Here is a 19,950-nt window from a genome sequence, read left to right as displayed (position 1 = left end):
GAACTAAAACTTTTGTATTGCGTTATTGTAGCATCGGATTGTCAACCAATTCCCGGGTTTGTAATAAAGAATGGTATATAAATTTTCGGATAAAGATGACTGCGGTAATTGACTTTCAGGTCAGTTTTGATTCATCGCTCAGTTTAATGCCAGGGAAAAGTAGCACCTGTTGAAGAATTGTTTGAAAGCTCTTGAGGGGCACAACCCGAGAAGATAATACTGTAGAACCTGGATCCCGGGGTGGGTCTTCCTTTAATTAGAAAGCAAAATAGATTTCGCGACTGAAGAACAGGCGGTCCTTCCTTTCTCTTGGATCGAGAGCGGAGGGGGCGAAGAGAGAGCTGACCGCCAGTTCTGAAATCAATGGATATCACTGCTCTTGAACGTGAAGATCGGTAACTGCGCTTCCCCATTGGTAGGCTTTGCTTATGTAAAAGAGGAAGTGGAGAAGTCCCCCAAAACATCGCAGCCGCAGCAGCAGCAGCAGCAGCCAGCAGCGCGCGCACACTCAAAATTTCTACGGGCGGGCGCTTGCAACTTCGGAGCCTCCAGAACTGCTGTCTTTGCGGCGTGCCTGTGTTTGCCGCCGCCGCCGCGATTGCTCTCCCTTCTCCAGTGCGCGCTTGGAGCAGCTAGAGAAGTGAGTGGAGGCGGCGCTGTGCATGCTGGGCTCAGATCATGGTGGGGCTTGGCAATAGGAAGCCAGGCAGGAAGGACTCGAACTAGCGTGCGGCGGCGGCCAGCGAGCGAGCGAGCCAGCGCTAAGACGGAGGGTTTGCGGATCGTGTGAGCCGATCGCCTGGCTAGATCGGAGCTGGGAGTGAAAGGGGAAGCAAAGTCCCGTAGGCAGAGGCGGGACGGAGCTGCGAGGGAGGCGGAACCGGGGGAGGGGGTCATTTGGAACCGCGCTGTACGGCCCCCCCCCCTCCCCGGTCTTCGCCTCCCCGATCTGACTGAAGGAGGAGGAGGAGAAGAAGAAGGGAAAAAGAAAGAGGAGAGGGGCAGGGAATCCCCGCTTCTTGCAATGGGAGGCGCCGGTTTGGTCGTCGGTACTGGTGCGTGAAGCAAAGCCGAGACAAGAGGAGCGTATTTCGGCGCCGCCAACACCTCCAGGAACAGCCGCCGCCGCCGCCGCCTCCCCATTGCCGGGAGATGGTGGCATATGAAGCGCGCTGGAAGGACCATGGTTGAAAGGAACAGCAAGTTCCTGCTGATCGTGGCGGGGTCGGTGTGTTTCATGCTCATCCTGTACCAATATGTGGGGCCGGGGCTGAGTCTGGGCTCGCCGAGCGGCCGCTCGTACCAGGATGAGCTGGACCTCTTCCCCACTCCGGACCCGCACTACGTCAAGAAGTACTACTTCCCCGTGCGGGAGTTGGAGCGCCAGCTGGCCTTCGACATGAAGGGGGACGACGTGATCGTCTTCCTGCACATCCAGAAGACTGGCGGCACCACCTTCGGCCGCCACCTGGTGCAAAACGTGCGCCTCGAGGTCCCCTGCGACTGCCGGCCCGGGCAGAAGAAATGCACCTGCTACCGGCCCAACCGCCGGGAGACCTGGCTCTTCTCGCGCTTCTCCACGGGCTGGAGCTGCGGGCTGCACGCCGACTGGACCGAGCTCACCAACTGCGTGCCCGGCGTTTTGGACAAGCGGGAGAGCGCCGCGGTCAAACCTCCCAGGTGAGACGGGAGCGGGAGGCTCCTTCGCGCAGTGATCTCTCTCTCTCTTTTTTTTTTTTCTTCTTCTCCACCTTCCTCTTCCCATGTCTTATTTATAGTTTCTCCTCGCCGTCGGACCTCTATGTTTCCTCACTGCAACCTTGTTAGGTAGGCTGGAGGGAGCAGTAAAGCCCAAGGTCAGCCAGTGAGCTTCAGGCTTCTTTCTCTAAGCTTAGGTGTTGTGTATGTATACCTGGAGTTCTCTTTGCTAACATGACGCTTTGATCACTACCTGTACTTCACAAGTCAGGCAATGCCAGGAGCTTATTGTTGAATGTCTCCAAGCTTGGCAGTTTCCATAGCTGACTGATGCCAACTACTTTGCTCAGCAGGCTGATGGCTGAGGAAAAGATACAGTTCTCCATGGCCCAGCTGGCTCCTGACTCTTCAGCCAAAGCCTTAACCTTACAATTTGATTCACATTTACTGCACTGTTGTGACTCACTCTCACTGCTGGCTGCTTTTGTCATCAAACTCAGAATAAATGGTTGAACTGTTTTGCTACTTATCTAGCTCCCCATTCCATTCCATTCATTCGTTCGTTCATTCATTCACTCACTCACTCTCTCCCTCCCTCCTTCTCTCCTCTGTCCTCTGTTCTCAGCATGCAACATAGTCCTGAGACTTGGTGTTCAATGCAGTTGGTGCCTGTTTCCTCTGTTCTTGCCCATTTGTGTGTGTGCGTGTAACACAAATTAGGCAGGCCCCTCATTCCTCTTCATGTGTTTGTGGAAGAAAAGAAAGAGAGGGAGGGAGGGAGAGAGAGAGCGAGAGGGAGAGAGAGAGAGAGAGAGGTTGCACCTATGGAATTTTCTGTGTCTCATGCAGCTGCTAAGCCTTTGAAAGGAATGAAGGCAGAAAGAATTGTATCAATCCCATATATGTGGCCTGCCTGTCTCTATATTGTGCTCATTGACCCCATAGTCGTCTTTCTTTTCCACTGCCTTCTGCTGGAACTCTCCTTTCCTGCTTTATACACTCTGGAACTGGCTTTCCTCATATACTTTGTAGGATTTCCCTGAGATTTTAATTCATTTTCATTCAGAGCTTTAGTGTGTACCTCGTCAATCTTACTGTAGCAGCGGAGAGGGCTCCTGAGAATGTGTGGAATGTATGTCCATTGCAGTCAGTCTCCATTCACCCAGAATAAGGGGCAGAAGTTCAGGGTCCCATTTAAGAGCTTTCAGAGAAATGGATGTCTGGAGGTTTTTTTACTTTAGATGTCTACCTCATTTCACACATTTTAACAAATTCCCTTCATTTGATTTGGGGTTTCAGGCATATGTAAATGAATCTTATTTTTCTAAACCTGGGTCTTTGTCAACAATAAATCTTTCCATTGTTAACCATTGGCAGTGTTAACACTTCTCATTCTCAGAGCTATCTTTATTTTTCTGCATTATAGTGCATATGGAAGAAACACTAAGAATGGTCTCTTGCCAGATTCCTTTATATCTTTTATAGACTTTTGTTTTACTTTTTTTTTTTTGTAATATTGGCTGTTGTCTTTGTACATGTTTACTGATTGTAATAGCCCTTTTCTATTATTATCCACTCCTGTCGACTTAATGAATGCCATGCCTAATTTAGAATTCTTGTTTGTACATAGTTATTTTATATCTGTGCTTTTTAGTCAAGTAACTTTTCTCTTAGGTTATCCTGTTGATTGTTTGTACATGCCTGCTGGATTTTCCCCATGTCTCTATCCCCCACCCCATTTTCCTTTTAGATGGCATTAATCTTCTTAAGCATCCTTTATTCCTAGAGACATATATCTTTTTCTCGTGCCCACATTAATTCCTAAAACACTTTTCATCTTCTCATTATGGTTTTCTTTTACCATGTTTGCCAAGGTTTTCGAGTATAGATTTTAAAAATCCAGCTAAAGTCAATCTTTTGAAAGCATTCCACCCTGATGTATTCTAGTCATCCACAATTCATGCACAAATTGCTTCCATCTACGGTCACCTAACTTAAAGGATGTATGTATGTAAGTATGTATGTACCTATGTATGTATGTATGTATGTATGTATGCATGTATGTAGTATCTTTTGGCCTGCCTTGTGAGGTAGTTCAATTTTTCTCTTCCATGCTGGGTTTTATTCTTTAAATCATCTGAAGTGTTTTTATTTCCTTATTTTCCTTCCTATCTTAGAGTCATGTTTAAAGATTGATTGTTTTCTTGCCATTCTACCGTAAGTCATTAATTCCTGCTACTTTTTAGAGCCTTGATCTCAAACACAGCTCCTCTAGTGCCATATGGTTTTCTGTTCATGTCTGTTGTCCATATATATTGGTCATATCCTCTGTAATCCTTCCAGTGAGTAGGTAGTCTTGGGAGGCCAGAACAAAGCATATTTGTCTTATCTCTGCTGCACAGCTCTTTTATTATCCACCCCCTTTCCCCATTTGTTAGACTTGTTCAGCATGGGATGCTGCGTGGAGTTATTAATTATATGTATTGATTCTTCTGTTGTTGCTATCTTTTCAATGCACCTTGGTCAAATTTTGATTAATTGTTCTAATTGCCCTATAATCTACTTTTATGTAAACTGACTCAGGAATATCATATCAAGAAACTTATCCAAAAGGGTTCCCTTTCTGCAAAGACAAATATATGTGAATACTGGCATACAATGGTCCTCTCCCCTCCCTCCTCTGTATACATTGCTACTTGATGATTGTAAATGAATAATTGTTTCATGTTCTTGGAACTTTTACATTAACCTTCTCCCCCCCTCTCAAAAAACTCCTAAACAAACAACTTTAGTTTGCAAATCATCAGTAGAGAAAGTAGATTTATGGGCAGATATAGTTGCATACTTTCCTTATTTAAATTTATACTTAAATCCTGTTCTTACATGGCTTTCCTTTCTTGGAACAATGCAATGCTTGGATAGCAAAAAGCCAAGTTGCAGGTTTTGCTGTGGGTTTGGTGATCATAGTGCCCACAAATTGTTTGCTTTGCCTGTGTAGACTTAAGGACTTTGGAGCTATATTGTATCTACAATGAAGTTTACAATATAATTGGTTAAATATCTTGTTTGTATAACGACTTTCCGTTTTTCTTTTCTCTGGGATCCAATGCTATTTCCTAAAATAATTTTCTAGGGGTTTAATAATAATAAGTAAGCATGCATAAGATTTCAGTCCTAAATTAAAGTATTACCAGATTTAGGATTTCCCATGTACACGTTCAGATACTGAGTTTGGCTTATCCTTGAACCTTTCTCATGATGTCCTACTTTGATTGAAAAAAGTACTGTATTGAAGCATCAATGGCATTATGGAGGAGCAATCTTATTGCTTCAAGCCATTCTCAATGAATAAGCATCCTCCTTGCCATTCATTAACTCTGAACTGGATAGTGTTTTGTATATTAAGAATAAACAAGAATTGTTGACTGACTTGTAATATTGCTGTGTCACATAGGCCTATTGTATGGTAGTTCATTTTATCTTGTCCATAAAAAGATAACATTTCTCCTGCCTGTAATGAAACCTGGCTTCATAAGCAAGAGCTGTTTATGTAAAACCACTGATGAAGTAGATTTCCTTTGTAAGGGATTCATTCTTGAATTATTTCCACTACAGTGGTGGCTATATCACTTCATTTTGCCGCTTTGAATAATGTATCTAGGGTAATGGAACAACCTATGTTTTCATGTCTGGCACACATTATAGAGCCTGCTGGGAGCAGGAAAATTCATTGGGTGATAATCTTTTATTGAAACAGCTTCTGCCATTGAAGTATGTGCAGTATTTTGGGATTCCTGGAGCTTTCATCTGGTCAACAGAATTCTGTTGCTGTTGACAATTTTATTTCAAAGAACAGCAGAAATATTGGTCCTGATGCATTTCACTTAAATAACTCTTTGCTTGCAGTCTGTAAGCAAACGTATTGGAAAGAAAGGATAGTATGTGGGTGGTTTAGTAGGACAGGATCCCATATATGACTGCTTAAAGGGACATCAATACTTGAATCTCCTCAAATACAGCTGCTGGTGCTACCTTTTTGAATTGAGATATCAGTCTCTTTTGTTTCTTAATTTGCTATTCAGTAATGTGGAAAAGCTGTATTTCTGGAAAGAAAGGACTCGTGTTTCTTTAATGCATCTTCTGAGTGTCTTACAGGTATTCTTGAAGGTCATTCACTAGTGCTCATAAATGCACACAAATCATCAGCTAAAAGATTATTAACCCTGGAAGTAATACCATTTTAGCATTGCTAAGTGCATCCTTATTCTACATTCTGTGAGCTTCTGTGCACTTTCTGCATCCAGAATGCAACGGCTTTCCTACTTCAGGTTGGTCTTGATAATAACAGTACCTTTTTTATAGAGACACATTCATTCTCCTCTTTGTTGGTGCCTGCTATAGTGGTATCACACTAACCTAATTGTTTATTTTTAAGTGTTGTTTTGTTTTGGAGAGGAGGAATATTGTTAGACAATTGCAGTTGTTACAGTATGCTAAGAATTATCATTTCTTTACTCTGCAGATTTTTTTTTTTAAGAATAACACTGACTTGCTGGAGTGAGATTATTTAAAGCACATTTGGTGGTGTTGGAGTCTCACAAAGTAGCTGCAGTAATGAGCATGACAAGTCACAGAATTCTCATTTACTAGAAATGCAAACTAACCCCCGCCTCCCATATTGCCTATCGTTGCAGATTGGTATGTGTGTGGGAAGGGTCACTTGCGTTTTTTTCTGACTGCAGAGCGTAGAGCATGCTGGGCTGGAACCATCCATCATGTTGAATTTTTGTGGGCCCAATATGGGGTCCAGAGACATTCTTCTAAATAATGAAGATGCTGAATTCTGGTACTCTGCTTTAAGAATGCTGATATCCTACCTTTGTTTTGCATTAAAATGATCTTAATAAAATTAGCATCAAGGCGCATTCCATCAGCACATTGATCCCTATTTGATATGGAGTATAGGTATGGAAGTTACACAGGGCACTAGATTTTCCCAGAAATGTCATGCCAACAACCAACATCCATCTAACATTAGGTTTGAAAAGCCCAAAGCAATATGTCCTTTAAGCTGTGAAAAAGGTGGCAAGAAAAGTGAGTATGAGAAGGGATTGCATTCTTATATTGAGAGAAAGGAAATAATTCCTTCAAAGTGACGTCATCCTTGTATGCATTGAAGATTCTCACCTTGCCATACCATATTTCAGTAGTTTCTGCTAATAATAGAGCCAGAGACTACCTTATGTCTGCATGAGAACATGCTTCCAGGGGTTCTTCAAGGTCATCTCCTTTCTGCTGTGCTCTGCCCTAAGCAGACAAGAATTCCAAATTACCATATTTCAGGCACAGTTGAAAATGGGGCACATTTGGTAGCCTTGCTTCCTCCTTTCAGGCAGTGGTGAAATTCAGCCGGTTCTATACAGCTTGGGCAAACCAGTAGCACTGGGAACAGGAGGCTCCGCCCACCGTCATCACGTCCCGTTTTTAACCCTCTGCGCATGCGCAAAAGGCTCTGTGCATGTGTGGAGGAGGTGCGCGCGCTCACATTTAAGAACCGGTACCAAAGGTAAGTGGATTTCACCCCTGCTTTCAGGGATTATAATTTTCCTTCACAGAAGCAAAAGCAGGGAAGTATGAACCTTTTAAGACCAATGGCATCCTTAAAGAACTTAAATAAGCCTCCTAGACCTCAAATATAGCTCACTTTTTCTCAGACATGTGTGTAGCTGATGCCCCAATAACTGTAGCTAGAAGGTATCTAACATAAAGATAAATGGGGAGAGGTGATATAGACTTTCCAGCTCTTTGGGTACCATTTGTAAGCCCCAATGGGTTATTGTGTCAGAATTCACTGAAGCTCATATGCACTAAATTACCTAGTTCTGGATTTGATTTGGTCCTTTTTTCCACATAAGAGAGTATCTTATTGAGGTCCAACCAGACATTGTGTAGAATATTCACAATTAGGTTTTCTCTTGTATTGCTGATTTGCAGCATAGTGTGTTTATTGTAGTGATTTGTACAGTAGTACTCTTGGGAAACATGATATTAAAATCCTCTCTCCTCCCCCCTCCCCCCCCCGGCCCGGTAGCTATTTTTCTGCATGGAGGGAGACATGAAGAGCATCCATTTTGGCTTGGAAAGGATTGACTGAGCATGGACTTTCTTAAACTCCTTGGAGCAGCCAGTTGATATGGATTGCCACATTCTGCTGCTGAAAACAGAATATTTCAGTTTTCTCCTTTTGTGTTTCCCGTCCCACTTCCTCAGTTTCTTAGCTTCCTTCTCCCTACATATACCTTTTTTCATTCATGAGTTTCTGCCACAGCTTTACTTAATCTTGGTTTTGTGCTCTCATTAACAAGAATCTGTCACAGAAATCTACCTGCTGAGCCTTTCACGGACATTCTTATTGCTGGCAAAACCACTGGGAATATCTCTCATGTGTGCACAATAATATCAAATGATAACATTAATGCTACTAGTAAAAATAAATCTATCAAATGACTGAGTTGTCTGATAGAATTGCCCACAAGGATCTAAGTAGAAATAAATTCTTCTGGCTAAAAGCTTAAATATTGGTAAATGAATGTTATCAAGTTTTTCTGGCAAACAGTGTTTTGTTCATTAAGTCAGAAGGAACAAAAGAGTTCTAGACTGTGGCACATTTTGTTTGAATGTTATATGTATATTTTCACAGCTTGTTATCATTTTCTCCTTTCTTGCTGCAAATTTATTTTCTGTCCATTTAGAAGCTCCAGATGGATCACGTCAAGAACTAGGCTTTTTTGGAAAATCTTACATACACAGCTCATATATACAAGTCTAGGCTCATCCTCTGCTTAGACATAAAGCATTCTGAGCAACAAATATTTATACTGTATGGGGAAACAGCAAGTTGCAACTCTAAACTCCTTTTCTTGCAGCCTTCAAAGTAATCTTCTGCTGCAAATCCATATTTGTTTTTAAAATATATATAATTAAAAAAATATATAGAACAGAGAAAAGGTCCAGATCTGTTTCTTCCTCTCCAACAAATCTTGGGGATAGAATGAAAATCCTAACTTTATTCTAAATCCTGTGCTTCCCTTCTTCAGCTTCTGTGTACACATAGTTTAATTGACAGACTTCAGGATTCTAATTAAAGTCAGATTGATCCAGTAAATTTACATCTCAGAAGTCTACAAGTTAGGAAGTAGAATTGTTTAATTTCTCATTAGCATACTGAAGTGAATTGCACGTTTACTATGGACAACACACCAATTGTTATTAATGTTGTAATCAGGACAGGCCACAAGCTTTTAATATTAAGTAAGGGTAGTGGTCTTTGGACCACATGTAACCCCAGCATTCCATTTGCCTCTGCAACACCCTAAGATTACATTTCTGAAAGTCTATGGCAAAATGACCAAATTTCAGTCAAAGTTTAGACCCATTTGGGGTTAGTGTAAGGATGGTAATGATCTTACATTTTTAATCCCACTTCTAGTAATGTTAACAGTGTTACCAGGTGGTTTCTGTGGACTTTGAGAAGGTTTGCAGGCTGAGTTTTTGCCCTTGATTATTCAAACTTTTTCTTTCTGGATTTATAGGCTCTGTGATTCACTTATGTGTCCCAGACCATTTTAAGTATTGTTCTTATTTTTGAATATGAAGCCTAAAAGCTAGAATAATCTTTCAAAACAAATTGGTATCATCAATGAATAAAATCCAGTCTTTCAATTCACATTTTTAATTGTTTTTTTTTTAAATTATGACTTCCCTTGGTTAGACTGAATTTCAAGTTATGTGTTCAAAAAGTACTCCATTAATGACCCCAAGTTCCTAGGATTGCACAGAACAGAAGCAGATAAAACATTGCTGTATTCCACTACCATCTGTACACATCAATCTCCAAGTAACACCCAGCGAAAATTATAGGGGCTTAAAAACCATTAAAACCTTTGTTTCTTCCCAGTTCTAGGGTTTTGTTTAAAGTGTTGCGTAAGTATGCATTCATAAAGTATGCATTGAAAAATAATTTTGCTTCCTCTGTAGGCTTCCTTAATTTGGGCTTTGTATGCATACTTACACAATTCTGTCACAGAATTTAGCTGCTGACCTTTCTTTGGAATTTCTCACTTTCTGTAAGAGTGAAAGATACATTTTGATTCTCTTAAAAATAAAAAGACTACTACAACTACTATTACTACTAATATAACTATATATAACTTACTACTAATATAACTGTAAAGTGTATTTAGAGTCTTTAGAAAGAATACTTTTCATAAAGTAAAAATAGGTAATCTGCAGGCTGCGTGAAATTCTCAGCCCCTTTTTGAAGCCTTCTAACTCTTTTTCCTAATGGTATCACATCTGCTGAGATATTACACCATCCTTTAAGTAGACAAATTGGCAGAGAATGTACCAGTAACACTGAAGACCACTGTACCAGTTGGATGCCAGTTTTTTGGATTTTGTGTTGGTCAGTTGGAAGAAGTGCTGTCACGGTTGATAGCTTTTGAGGACTACTGAGGGGCAGAATTAAAACAATTGCTGGAGGTTTATGGAAGCATATGTGGTGGTAGTATGATAGGCTGAGAATCAAACAGAGAGCAAGTAATTATCCAAGATTGCAGAAAATTTTAAGGCTAAATGGGGATTTAACTTAAGAGTATCTCTAAGCAGATGCTAATTCCACTGAATAGAAAATTGTTAATTTTCAAGTTGATATTTGATCCCAACATTAGCATGACCACTGATTAAGGTCATGGGAACTGTGGGCAACCTAAATGTGCTCTTTTCTGTTGAACTACACTCTGTTTCAGTCTCCCATTTCCTTTCATATTTTTTTTTAAATCTGTAGCTGTAATGTACTTGCTACTTGGTCTTTTTGAACCTCCCTTGATTTCTTACTACTTTATATATTTAATTGATTGAGAAGTGTTCACTGCATTAAGAATCCGGTGTAAATTCATTTATGATAAACTAATTTTTCTCAACCTTGTATTCACAAGGGTGCACAAATCAAATTTAAATTCCCATAACTCCTCAGCCATGATTGATTGTCAAAAAAGTTGCAGAAATTGACATCCAATACATCTTGAAGAGTATCAGAATTAAGAAACTGTATTTCTTAGGTCAAGTGGGCACAGTTGGGGTGTACCTTTTTGTTTAACAGAGACAATAAAGTCTTTATATCAAAAATTGGATTTGGAAAGCCCTCCTTTTTTTACATAATATTTACGTTTATTCTTGTAATATTTGAGAAGTTAGATCTGTATCTGCTTTTTTCAGATATGTAAATTTGAAGCTGAAATTGCAGTAGTGTATAAGATGTGATAACAATCTTTTAAAGTCATGAATAACAAAGGAGTGCTTGGATTGGATTATGGATTCTCCTCCTGTTTTCCATTGACTGAAGAGGGTGGGAGTCATTGTTTTGATGAAATCAAACCAACTGTCTTTGTTTTCAGTCCTGATAATATTTTTGAATATGGTGATACTCAAGCTGGCAAGGAGATAACATTTCCATTGGATACTTCCAAAATCCTCTAAAAGAAAAGAGGAATACTGACCTTATAAAAGATTGGAAAGAAGATTGCTTGTTACCACAAATTAATTTGGTTCTGAAACTAAATATATTTATTCATGAACTTGGCATAGTTGTTCCAAAACATCCCCCTTCTTCAGTGGGAATAATTTTAAGAATATGCTTCTCTTACTGAAATCAGTGGGATATTTAAAGTATTTAACTGGCTGAATAATGCTATTTTTCCACACTGTCCCTGTGGGAACTATAATAATTGATTTCTCAATGCAATATCTGGTTATTTTAATTCTCCAGGAACAGCTTTTTTTCCTTGTTTAATTTTCAGTGAAGAAATTGGAGCATGAGAAAGAAATAGATTATTTTTTTAGACAATCCTTTTGTGGAGCATTGCCATGTGGCCACAATACAAATGATGCAAGAGCATATATTTTGGAATATGTCAGATGTGAGATGTTTTCAATGCTACACAGCTGGGCAAAGAATGTGTCTAAAAGAGTATTGCTTAATCTCTGGTTTCATGTGGCTCTCACCATTATCAAGGCAAAGATCTTTCTTCATGTGTATGTGAAGGAGAGTCCTTCTTCTGCACAGTCCTATAAGGTCTGGCAACTTTCAGCCCTGATTCTGCCTCCATTGGATGTGCACAGCCACTAGTATTTTTCCATAAATTGGTGGGGGGGGGGATGATCCAAACTTGATAAACCAAACATGTCATTTGTATGTTCCATTATTTGTTTTCATTAATTTAACCTTTTAAAAATAAGATTTCTTATTTAAATGTTACATAGGAAACCAACCTTTCTCAACTTATGGAACAACTCTTCATGTTTGTTGGCAAATAGGTATATAATCTTTTATTTGCCATAAACCATTTTCTGTCAACCCACACCTAACTTGTACCATACTTCCCTACCCACATCTCAGTTTTTATTTGTCAATTCTGATTTTCAAACATTGCCAGTGTGACTGTTAACTCATACTTGTCCTACTTGTCCATTAGGACTTCTAGATCCCTCTCACAGTTGCTACTATTGTGCCAAGTATCCCTTATTGTACATCTGTACATTTATTTTTCTTACTATATGTGCTACCTTACTTTTCTCATCACTGAATTGCATTTTGTTGACTAGGGCTCAGTTCTCAAGTCTGTCAAGGTCCTTCTGTATCTTGAGTCGTTCTTCTGATCTTCTTCTTCCCAGTTTGGTATCATTTACAAATATGATGAGTTCCACTTTTATCCCTTCATTTATGAAATTATTGAAGAGTATTGGGCCTAAAACAGAACCTTGTGGAATCTCACTGCATGCTTCCCTCCATGTAGATGTAGTTTCATTGAAGACAAAATGTTGAATGCAGTTTGTTAGCCAGTTACAAATCCATCTCATGGTGATGCTGTCTAACACACATTATTCTATTTTACTAAAAAGTAGGTTGTAGTGTACTTTGTCACATGCCTTACTGAAGTCCAAGTATAATATGTCCATAGCATTTCATTGGTCCACTGTTTAGTCACTTTGTCAAAGACTGTAATAAAATTTGTTTGGCATGATCTGTTTTTGATGTTGGCTTCTAGTAATAGCTTTGCTTACTACTAGGTGTCCACAGATCCATTTCTTAATTATCTTTTCCAGGATCTTCCCAAGTATTGATGTCGGTCTGTAGTTTCCTGGATCCATATTTTCCCCTTTTTTAAAGATTGGAACCACATCAGCTCTTTTTCAGTTCTCAGGTAGTACCCTGGTGCTCCAAGATCTTTGAAAGATATGGTTCAGTGGTTCTGAGATCACATCTGCCAGCTCCTTCAGAACCTTGAAGTGTAACCTATTTGATTCTGGTGATTTGAATTTGTCTAGAATGAATAGGTGTTGTCTTACCATTTTCTTGCCTACTTTGACTTGAATTCCTAATCTGTCTTTAATGGTTCTATTGTCAGTAGGTTAGTAGATCATAGTTTCCTGGACTTTTTCTTGTTTTTTGTTTACATGTTGAAGAGAGTTCTTTATGCAACCATCTTGATTTCTTCTTGGATGTCTTATTTTTCTTTTTCAAACTGTATCATGCTGGACTGGGTTTTTGTAATCTCATTCCCGAACTCTCTAAGTTTGTTGAAATCAGCAGTCTTAAAGTATAAAATACTAGTTTGATTTTGCTTTATTGCTTGTGTCTGCATTATATTGAATTCCAATATGATATGGTCACTCTTTTCCAAAGTTCTCACAATTTGAACCCATTCTATTATTTTATCTCTATTACTAAGAATTAAGACCAGTATAGCTAACCTTCTAGTTCCCTTTTCTACCTTTTGGGAGACAGTTTTTTGCTAGATTTGTCAGGAGTCTGTTTCATCTCCCACTAGGTGCAGAGGTTGTCTCCTAGTTGATACCAAGATAATTACTATTGCAGTATGCTTCCTGCATACCTTAGCTAACTGATAACGAAAAGTTCATCTGTTTGGTTTGATTGATCTGTAGTATACACCTATGACAATATCATTGAGTTTTCATTGTTGTTACTTTACATTTCTATAGTAGTGAAGCTGTCTCTTATACTGTATATAAATCAACTCCATCTCCTATTTTATTATGCCTTTTCTTTTGAACAATTCAAATCCCTCAAGCTGTATGTACCATTCATGTGTTTCATCCCACCAAGTGTCGTTAATGACAACAGTGTTTATATCTGCTCTCATGTGCTTCAAGTTCACCTTGTTTGTTCATCATACTTTGAGTGTTAGTGTATAGTGTCTGACTCCTTTTTGATTGACATTGTGTTTACTTGTTACATCTCCTGTTTTGTATTGGAGTTCCCCTTCTTTCATGCTACTTGGTTGTTTGTTCTGAGATTTATGCTTGGCATTAATTTCTAAAAGTTTGTGTTGCAATATTTTCAGGATCAGACTCAATAAAGATAATAGGAGTTAGAGCTTTAAATATATTTCTTTTTAATTATGATAGGCATTCTATATTCACTGAATATTCAAGGTAGAAGCGACGAGAATGGTGAGGGTGGCTCCTTATATATACAAGGGGTGGAGCTAGGAATGGGAGTGGTAAGTTATGAATACATTAAAGTCCAAAGAATAAGTTAACCTCTGATGTTCCATATATACATTATTTACACATTGGAGAATAAGGCATTTACATCTGACAAATCCCCCTCTAAATGCCGGTTCGTTACACAACACCAATTACATTCTGATTCAGGACAATATAATACATATAATTTAGAAGTTAAATATTTGTGTTGTTTAGAAGGTAAGGGTTTTGTTAATATGTCAGCTAATTGTTCAGAAGTATCGCAATGTATTGCTTTAATGAATCCGTCTTGAGACAGTTGTCTCACATGCTTAAACTTTATATCAATATGCCTGGACCTTTGTCCAATTGCATCGGATCTGGATATTTCAATGGCCGCTTTATTGTCTTCATGCATAATAAATGGTAAGGTGGGTTTCTTCCAAACATCAGTGATCAGATCATTGAACCATACAAGGTTATTTGCAGCTTTGGACAAACAAACATATTCCGCTTCTGTAGTAGAAGTGGCTACTAGTTCTTGTTTACCAGTATACCAGTAAACTGGACAATCATTCAATAGAAAAACATAACCAGAAGTACTCTTTCTGCATGATGTATCACCAGCCCAATCTGCATCAGCATAACAAGTAATTTTTGGTTCTCTGTCATTATTGGGTTCCAACATTAAACAAAAATCTAATGTACCCTTCAGATATCTTAGAATTCTTTTGACAGCTTCCCAATGATACAAGGTTGGTTTACTAACATATCTTGACAATAGATTGAGAGGTAATGCAATATCTGGCCTAGTCCAATTAGATATATAAAGGAGTGAACCTATAACTGATCTGTAAAATGTGTTGTCTTTAAACTCAGGGGAAGATTCATCAGTGTTTCTAAGAAAATCAGTTTGCATAGGGGTGTCACAGGTTTTAGCATTATTTAAGTTACACTTGTTTAGGAGTTCGATGATTTTATCTTTCTGTGTAAGTTTGAATCCCCTTTTAGTTTTGTTAATTTGCACACCAAGGTATTTATTCACTTTACCCAGAGATTTCAGTGAGAAGTGTTCATTTAACTTATTTACAAAGATTTCCCTGCTCTCTTTATGCTTTCCAATGTATAAAATATCGTCCACGTAAATTAATACAAATTCAATATGATCATTACTCTTTTTTACAAAGAAACAGTTATCAGCAGTGGTGGCGTTGAAATCCATGGTCTTAAGTACTTTTACCAAGCAATCGTACCATCTTTTGCCGGATTGCTTTAATCCGTACAGACTCTTATTTAATAACCAAATTTCGTTCTTATTAGTGTATTGACTGTGTGGTGCTCTTACATATATTTCCTTATCTAATTTTGCATGTAAGTATGCGGTCTGTATGTCATATTGGAATACGTCCAGATTGAGTGCAGATGCTACTACAAGGGCTGTTTTGACACTCTCTGTTCTCACTGTGGGTGAATATGTATCAGTATAGTCTTCTGGATATTTTTGTGCATAGCCTTGTGCAACTAGTCTAGCCTTGTATAAGGTATTGCCTCCTTCTAAGTTCTTAATTTTATAAATCCACCTGGTACCTATAATTGTTTTATCCTTAGGTGCGATCGCAGGTGTGAATACATTTAATCCTTGTAAACTTTCCATCTCTTTTTCCATAGCTAGTTCCCATTTTTCTCTTTCTTCATGTGGAAGTTTCAATACTTCTTCATATGTATTAGGTGTTATTTGTTCTCCATTCATATGCATTATGTAATCTTTGTATTTATTTGGTATTTGGTTTCTATTGTTTCTAATAGTTCTTTCAGGCTTGCTATGGTTATCATGCAAATATCTAGCTTCCTTTTTTGTTAATGTGTCTGTCTTTATTTTATGCTGACTATTAGTCCAAGTTTTGGTTTTGTTCTTACTTTTGTTAATATTTTGATTTTCTGTTGTTCCTTCCTCGCAAGATATCGTATCTTTACATTTATTAGGAAATATTTCATTAAGGTGCAATTTTGACCAATTGGCCTGTTCATGGAACACAGCTGTTCTGGATACTATAAATTTGTTATTACTATCAATAAATCTGTACCCTTTGGTTCCAGTTTCGTATCCCATGAATCTTAATCTCCTGGATACGTTTTCTCCCTTTCTCCTCAATTGTTTAGGTATGTGTACGTCTGCAGTGACTCCAAATATGTGCATGTGTGATAATTTGGGTTTTCTATTGTACATCACCTCATATGGTGTCTTATTCACAATACTGGACCAGGTTCTATTTTGAGTGTAATTCGAATAATGTAATGCCTCTGACCAAAATTGTTTGCCTAAACCAGCATCCTCTAATGTGCACCTAATCATGGTTTGTAGTGTGGAATTTTTCCTCTCTGCAACTCCATTTTGAAATGCAGAAAAAGGATTGGACGTGAAATGTAACATTCCTCTATCCTTTAACCATTGGGAGAATTCTTTAGACATGAACTCACATCCCCTATCTGTCATAATTTGCTTTATTCTGATATTATGTTGTGTTTCTATACGTTTGTAGAATTCCTTAAATTTCTGAAATGTTTCATCCTTGTGCTTTAATGTGTAAACAAAACCATATCGGCTGTAGTCATCCACTATTGTTAGGAAGTAACGTTTTCTATAGGTAATTGAGGGACTTAATGGACCAACTAGGTCCATATGTACCAAATCAAAAATATTGTTAGTTGATCTGTTAGATTTTTTTGGTCTGGGACTGGTTTTTAGTTTGGTGGACTTACATACTGAGCATTCCAAATAATTTTCACAATTTTTTATTTTGACACCTTCTGCGTGTTCAGTCATTTTTTGTACTACAGGAAAGCTTGCATGTCCTAACTTCCTGTGTAAGATGTGAGCACACTCATCATGAATTGGTTTACCTATTTTTGGTTTCTTTTCCTTGTATGTATTTTTGTGATCATGAGTTATTCTACACTCATCATTGTCACTGTTACTGACATTTTCATCATCTGCTTCAATACAATCTTCCATATTTGAATCAATGTTATGTAAACATCTTTCTTTAGTTATCAGATAGGGTAGACCTCCTTTTATCATTACAGTACCTACATTTGTTTTGTTCTTTTCTATAGTTGCTTTCCCCTTTGAGAAAACTATATTGATATCAGATTCTCTGCTTAATTTTATGGCACTTAGTATGTTGTGAGGTATCTCTGGGATTAATAATACCCCCTCTATTTTCCCTAGACCAGGCAAGGTCACATTTCCTTTGCCTAGTACTTGAACCTTTTCTTGATTAGCTACCTTTATCACAAACTTATCTTCTATAAATGAAGATAATATACTTTTGTTGTTGGTGGTGTGATTTGTTGCACCAGAATCAATAAGCCAATTGTTATTCTCATCCTGCTGTGTTCTGGTGCTGTCTTGTTTATTTAGCCCATTCAGTGACCCAGATTTCCTCTCTTTTGAATTTTCTCTACCCCCTCTACCTTCTTTGTAATTTGGTGGGCTTCTATATTTGTGTCTATCTGTGGAAGATTGTCTGTAATTATATTTGCTCCTATATTCTGGTCTATGTCTCTCTCTTGAGACTTTGGGGCAGTCTCTTCTACTATGTTCCCTGGATCCACAATTGTAGCATCTAAAGGCCTCATTATGTTTATCTTGAAAGACTACTTTCCTAAAAGGTTTGTGGTCTGTTTGGTTACTGGATCGATTTTTTCTTGAATTGTCTTCTGCTATCAATTTGTTAGATAGACTTTCTATGGATAAATATCCCAAATTAATGGTATCTAAGTGTGACATAAAGCTATCCCATGATGGATCAAGTGAATTGATAATAACACTTTTCATTGTTTGATCTGAAATCACTTCCCCCCTCAATTGTAGCTCAGCTCTTATTTTGTTTAGATTTATCAAATGCTCACTTATAGAAACCCCTGGTTTTACTCTAGAGGAAAAGAAATCCTTAGACATTCTTGTGGTTGTAGCTACGCTATCGCTGTGAAATAGATTAAACATGCATTGAATTATTTCTGATACAGTTAGGTTTGGTTTGATGCTATGATACATTGCAGGAGACACGCTAGATATTATTATGAAAAATGCTCTATGATGTAAACAATCTATTTTTAAAGTCCAAGGTCTTCTTGGAGGGCTAGTTATAAAGAATAGTAAATTTTCTTTCATGAAAATAACCTGAAGCTGTTGATACCACTCTTGTAAATTAATGCCATCAATTCTAAGTTTTGGGAAGTCACTGGGTAAGTTACCTACATTATTCTGTCCATTACTTACAACCTGGGGCAGTCCGTGATCTCTCAAGTGCAGGAAATTACAGAACGGCATTGGGATGCTTGCAATGAGTCTGCGCGGTTCTCTGGCCAGTTCAAGTCCTTCTGGGTCGTCTACGTAGTTTCGCACATGCGCGTTGCTCATTTCTTCTTTGGTGGCGTCGTGGAAGGTTCTCTCCCTTTCAGCTCTCTCGATCCGCTCCTCCTCAGATGAGTCGGTCTCTGGCTCGGTTTTTGGGGTTCTGGTGGTGGTGACGGTTCTTTTCTTCTTTTTGTGTGCGTTGGTATTCGATTTTGTCTGTGGTGTAGGGCGAAATCGGCATGGCTCTCTGGGCTCGGGCGTCGTCGCTTTCGAAGTCAGGATGGGAGCGTGCAGGTCTTGAGTCGCCGGTTTGATTTCTTGCTTCTTCGTAGATGTCTTGGTAATTTTCAGTCTTGGCCCAAAAGCAGCAAAAAGCGTTTTCATTGCTGATTTTACTTGAGATTTTGTTAAATCGTCTTCACTTTCTGATTTTGGATCATCTGAAGAGTTTGAGACTTCTTTCTCACTTTCTTCGTCTGATAGTGTTTTTCGCGCCAGAAATTTTGAACTGAGCGTTTTGATTGGCTCTGCTCCATTCTCTTTTGAAGTTCGTTGAAACCAAGATGGCTGCCATTCAAAATTTCGCGCGGGATCACATCTTTTCTTTTTAACAACTATTTTCTCAGTAGTCATCTCACTTACGATTTTTTGGTCTTTGGGTTTTTCTTTAATGACGTTTTTCTCTCTCGCTGCTCCGCTGTTCTTCAGCATCTCCTGGAGGTCCGCGATGAGACTTTCATCATTCTTTTGGCTTTTTAGTATCTTTAATATCTCTGACCTGAGTTCGTTATTTTCTATTTCGATTTCTTTCTGGTCATTATTTTCACTCATTAGTTCTTCTTCTTCAGTGGTGTATTCTTCGGATTCTCTCGAAATCGCATTGGTGGATTCGTTGATCATCTCTTGATCAGTTTCTATTTCTTTGCTGTAGGCCCTGGTGTTGGGCCTATCTTTCTTGGACATTTTTAATTACTTATTGAGTCAATTAACCATCCTCTGCTACCAGCTTGTTGCAATATTTTCAGGATCAGACTCAATAAAGATAATAGGAGTTAGAGCTTTAAATATATTTCTTTTTAATTATGATAGGCATTCTATATTCACTGAATATTCAAGGTAGAAGCGACGAGAATGGTGAGGGTGGCTCCTTATATATACAAGGGGTGGAGCTAGGAATGGGAGTGGTAAGTTATGAATACATTAAAGTCCAAAGAATAAGTTAACCTCTGATGTTCCATATATACATTATTTACACATTGGAGAATAAGGCATTTACATCTGACAGTTTGTCTCCCTCTTCCTCCAGTTGTAGCTTAAAGCCCTTCAGATAAGGCAAGACAGTTGAT

The 19,950-nt window shown here is 38.6% G+C and overlaps 1 protein-coding gene across 1 annotated transcript in view; it reads left to right on the top strand.

Moving 5' to 3' along the window:
* Nucleotides 1–259: 259 nt before the first annotated feature.
* The window catches only part of HS6ST1 (heparan sulfate 6-O-sulfotransferase 1), a 187,570-nt gene continuing 167,879 nt past the window's right edge, over nucleotides 260–19,950 (top strand). The window contains exon 1 of the mRNA XM_034439786.3: nucleotides 260–1,680. Within this exon, the coding sequence (XP_034295677.1) occupies nucleotides 1,163–1,680 (518 nt within the window). The 5' untranslated portion in view covers nucleotides 260–1,162. The remainder of the gene's footprint in view (nucleotides 1,681–19,950) is intronic.

The sequence above is a fragment of the Pantherophis guttatus genome, chromosome 6 (genome assembly GCF_059756535.1).
Source record: "Pantherophis guttatus breed Tessera chromosome 6, ASM5975653v1, whole genome shotgun sequence".
In the NCBI taxonomy this organism is placed as follows: Eukaryota; Metazoa; Chordata; class Lepidosauria; order Squamata; family Colubridae; genus Pantherophis; species Pantherophis guttatus.
Note: the sequence above shows the minus strand (reverse complement) of the source record. Positions and strands in the feature narration are given on the sequence as shown.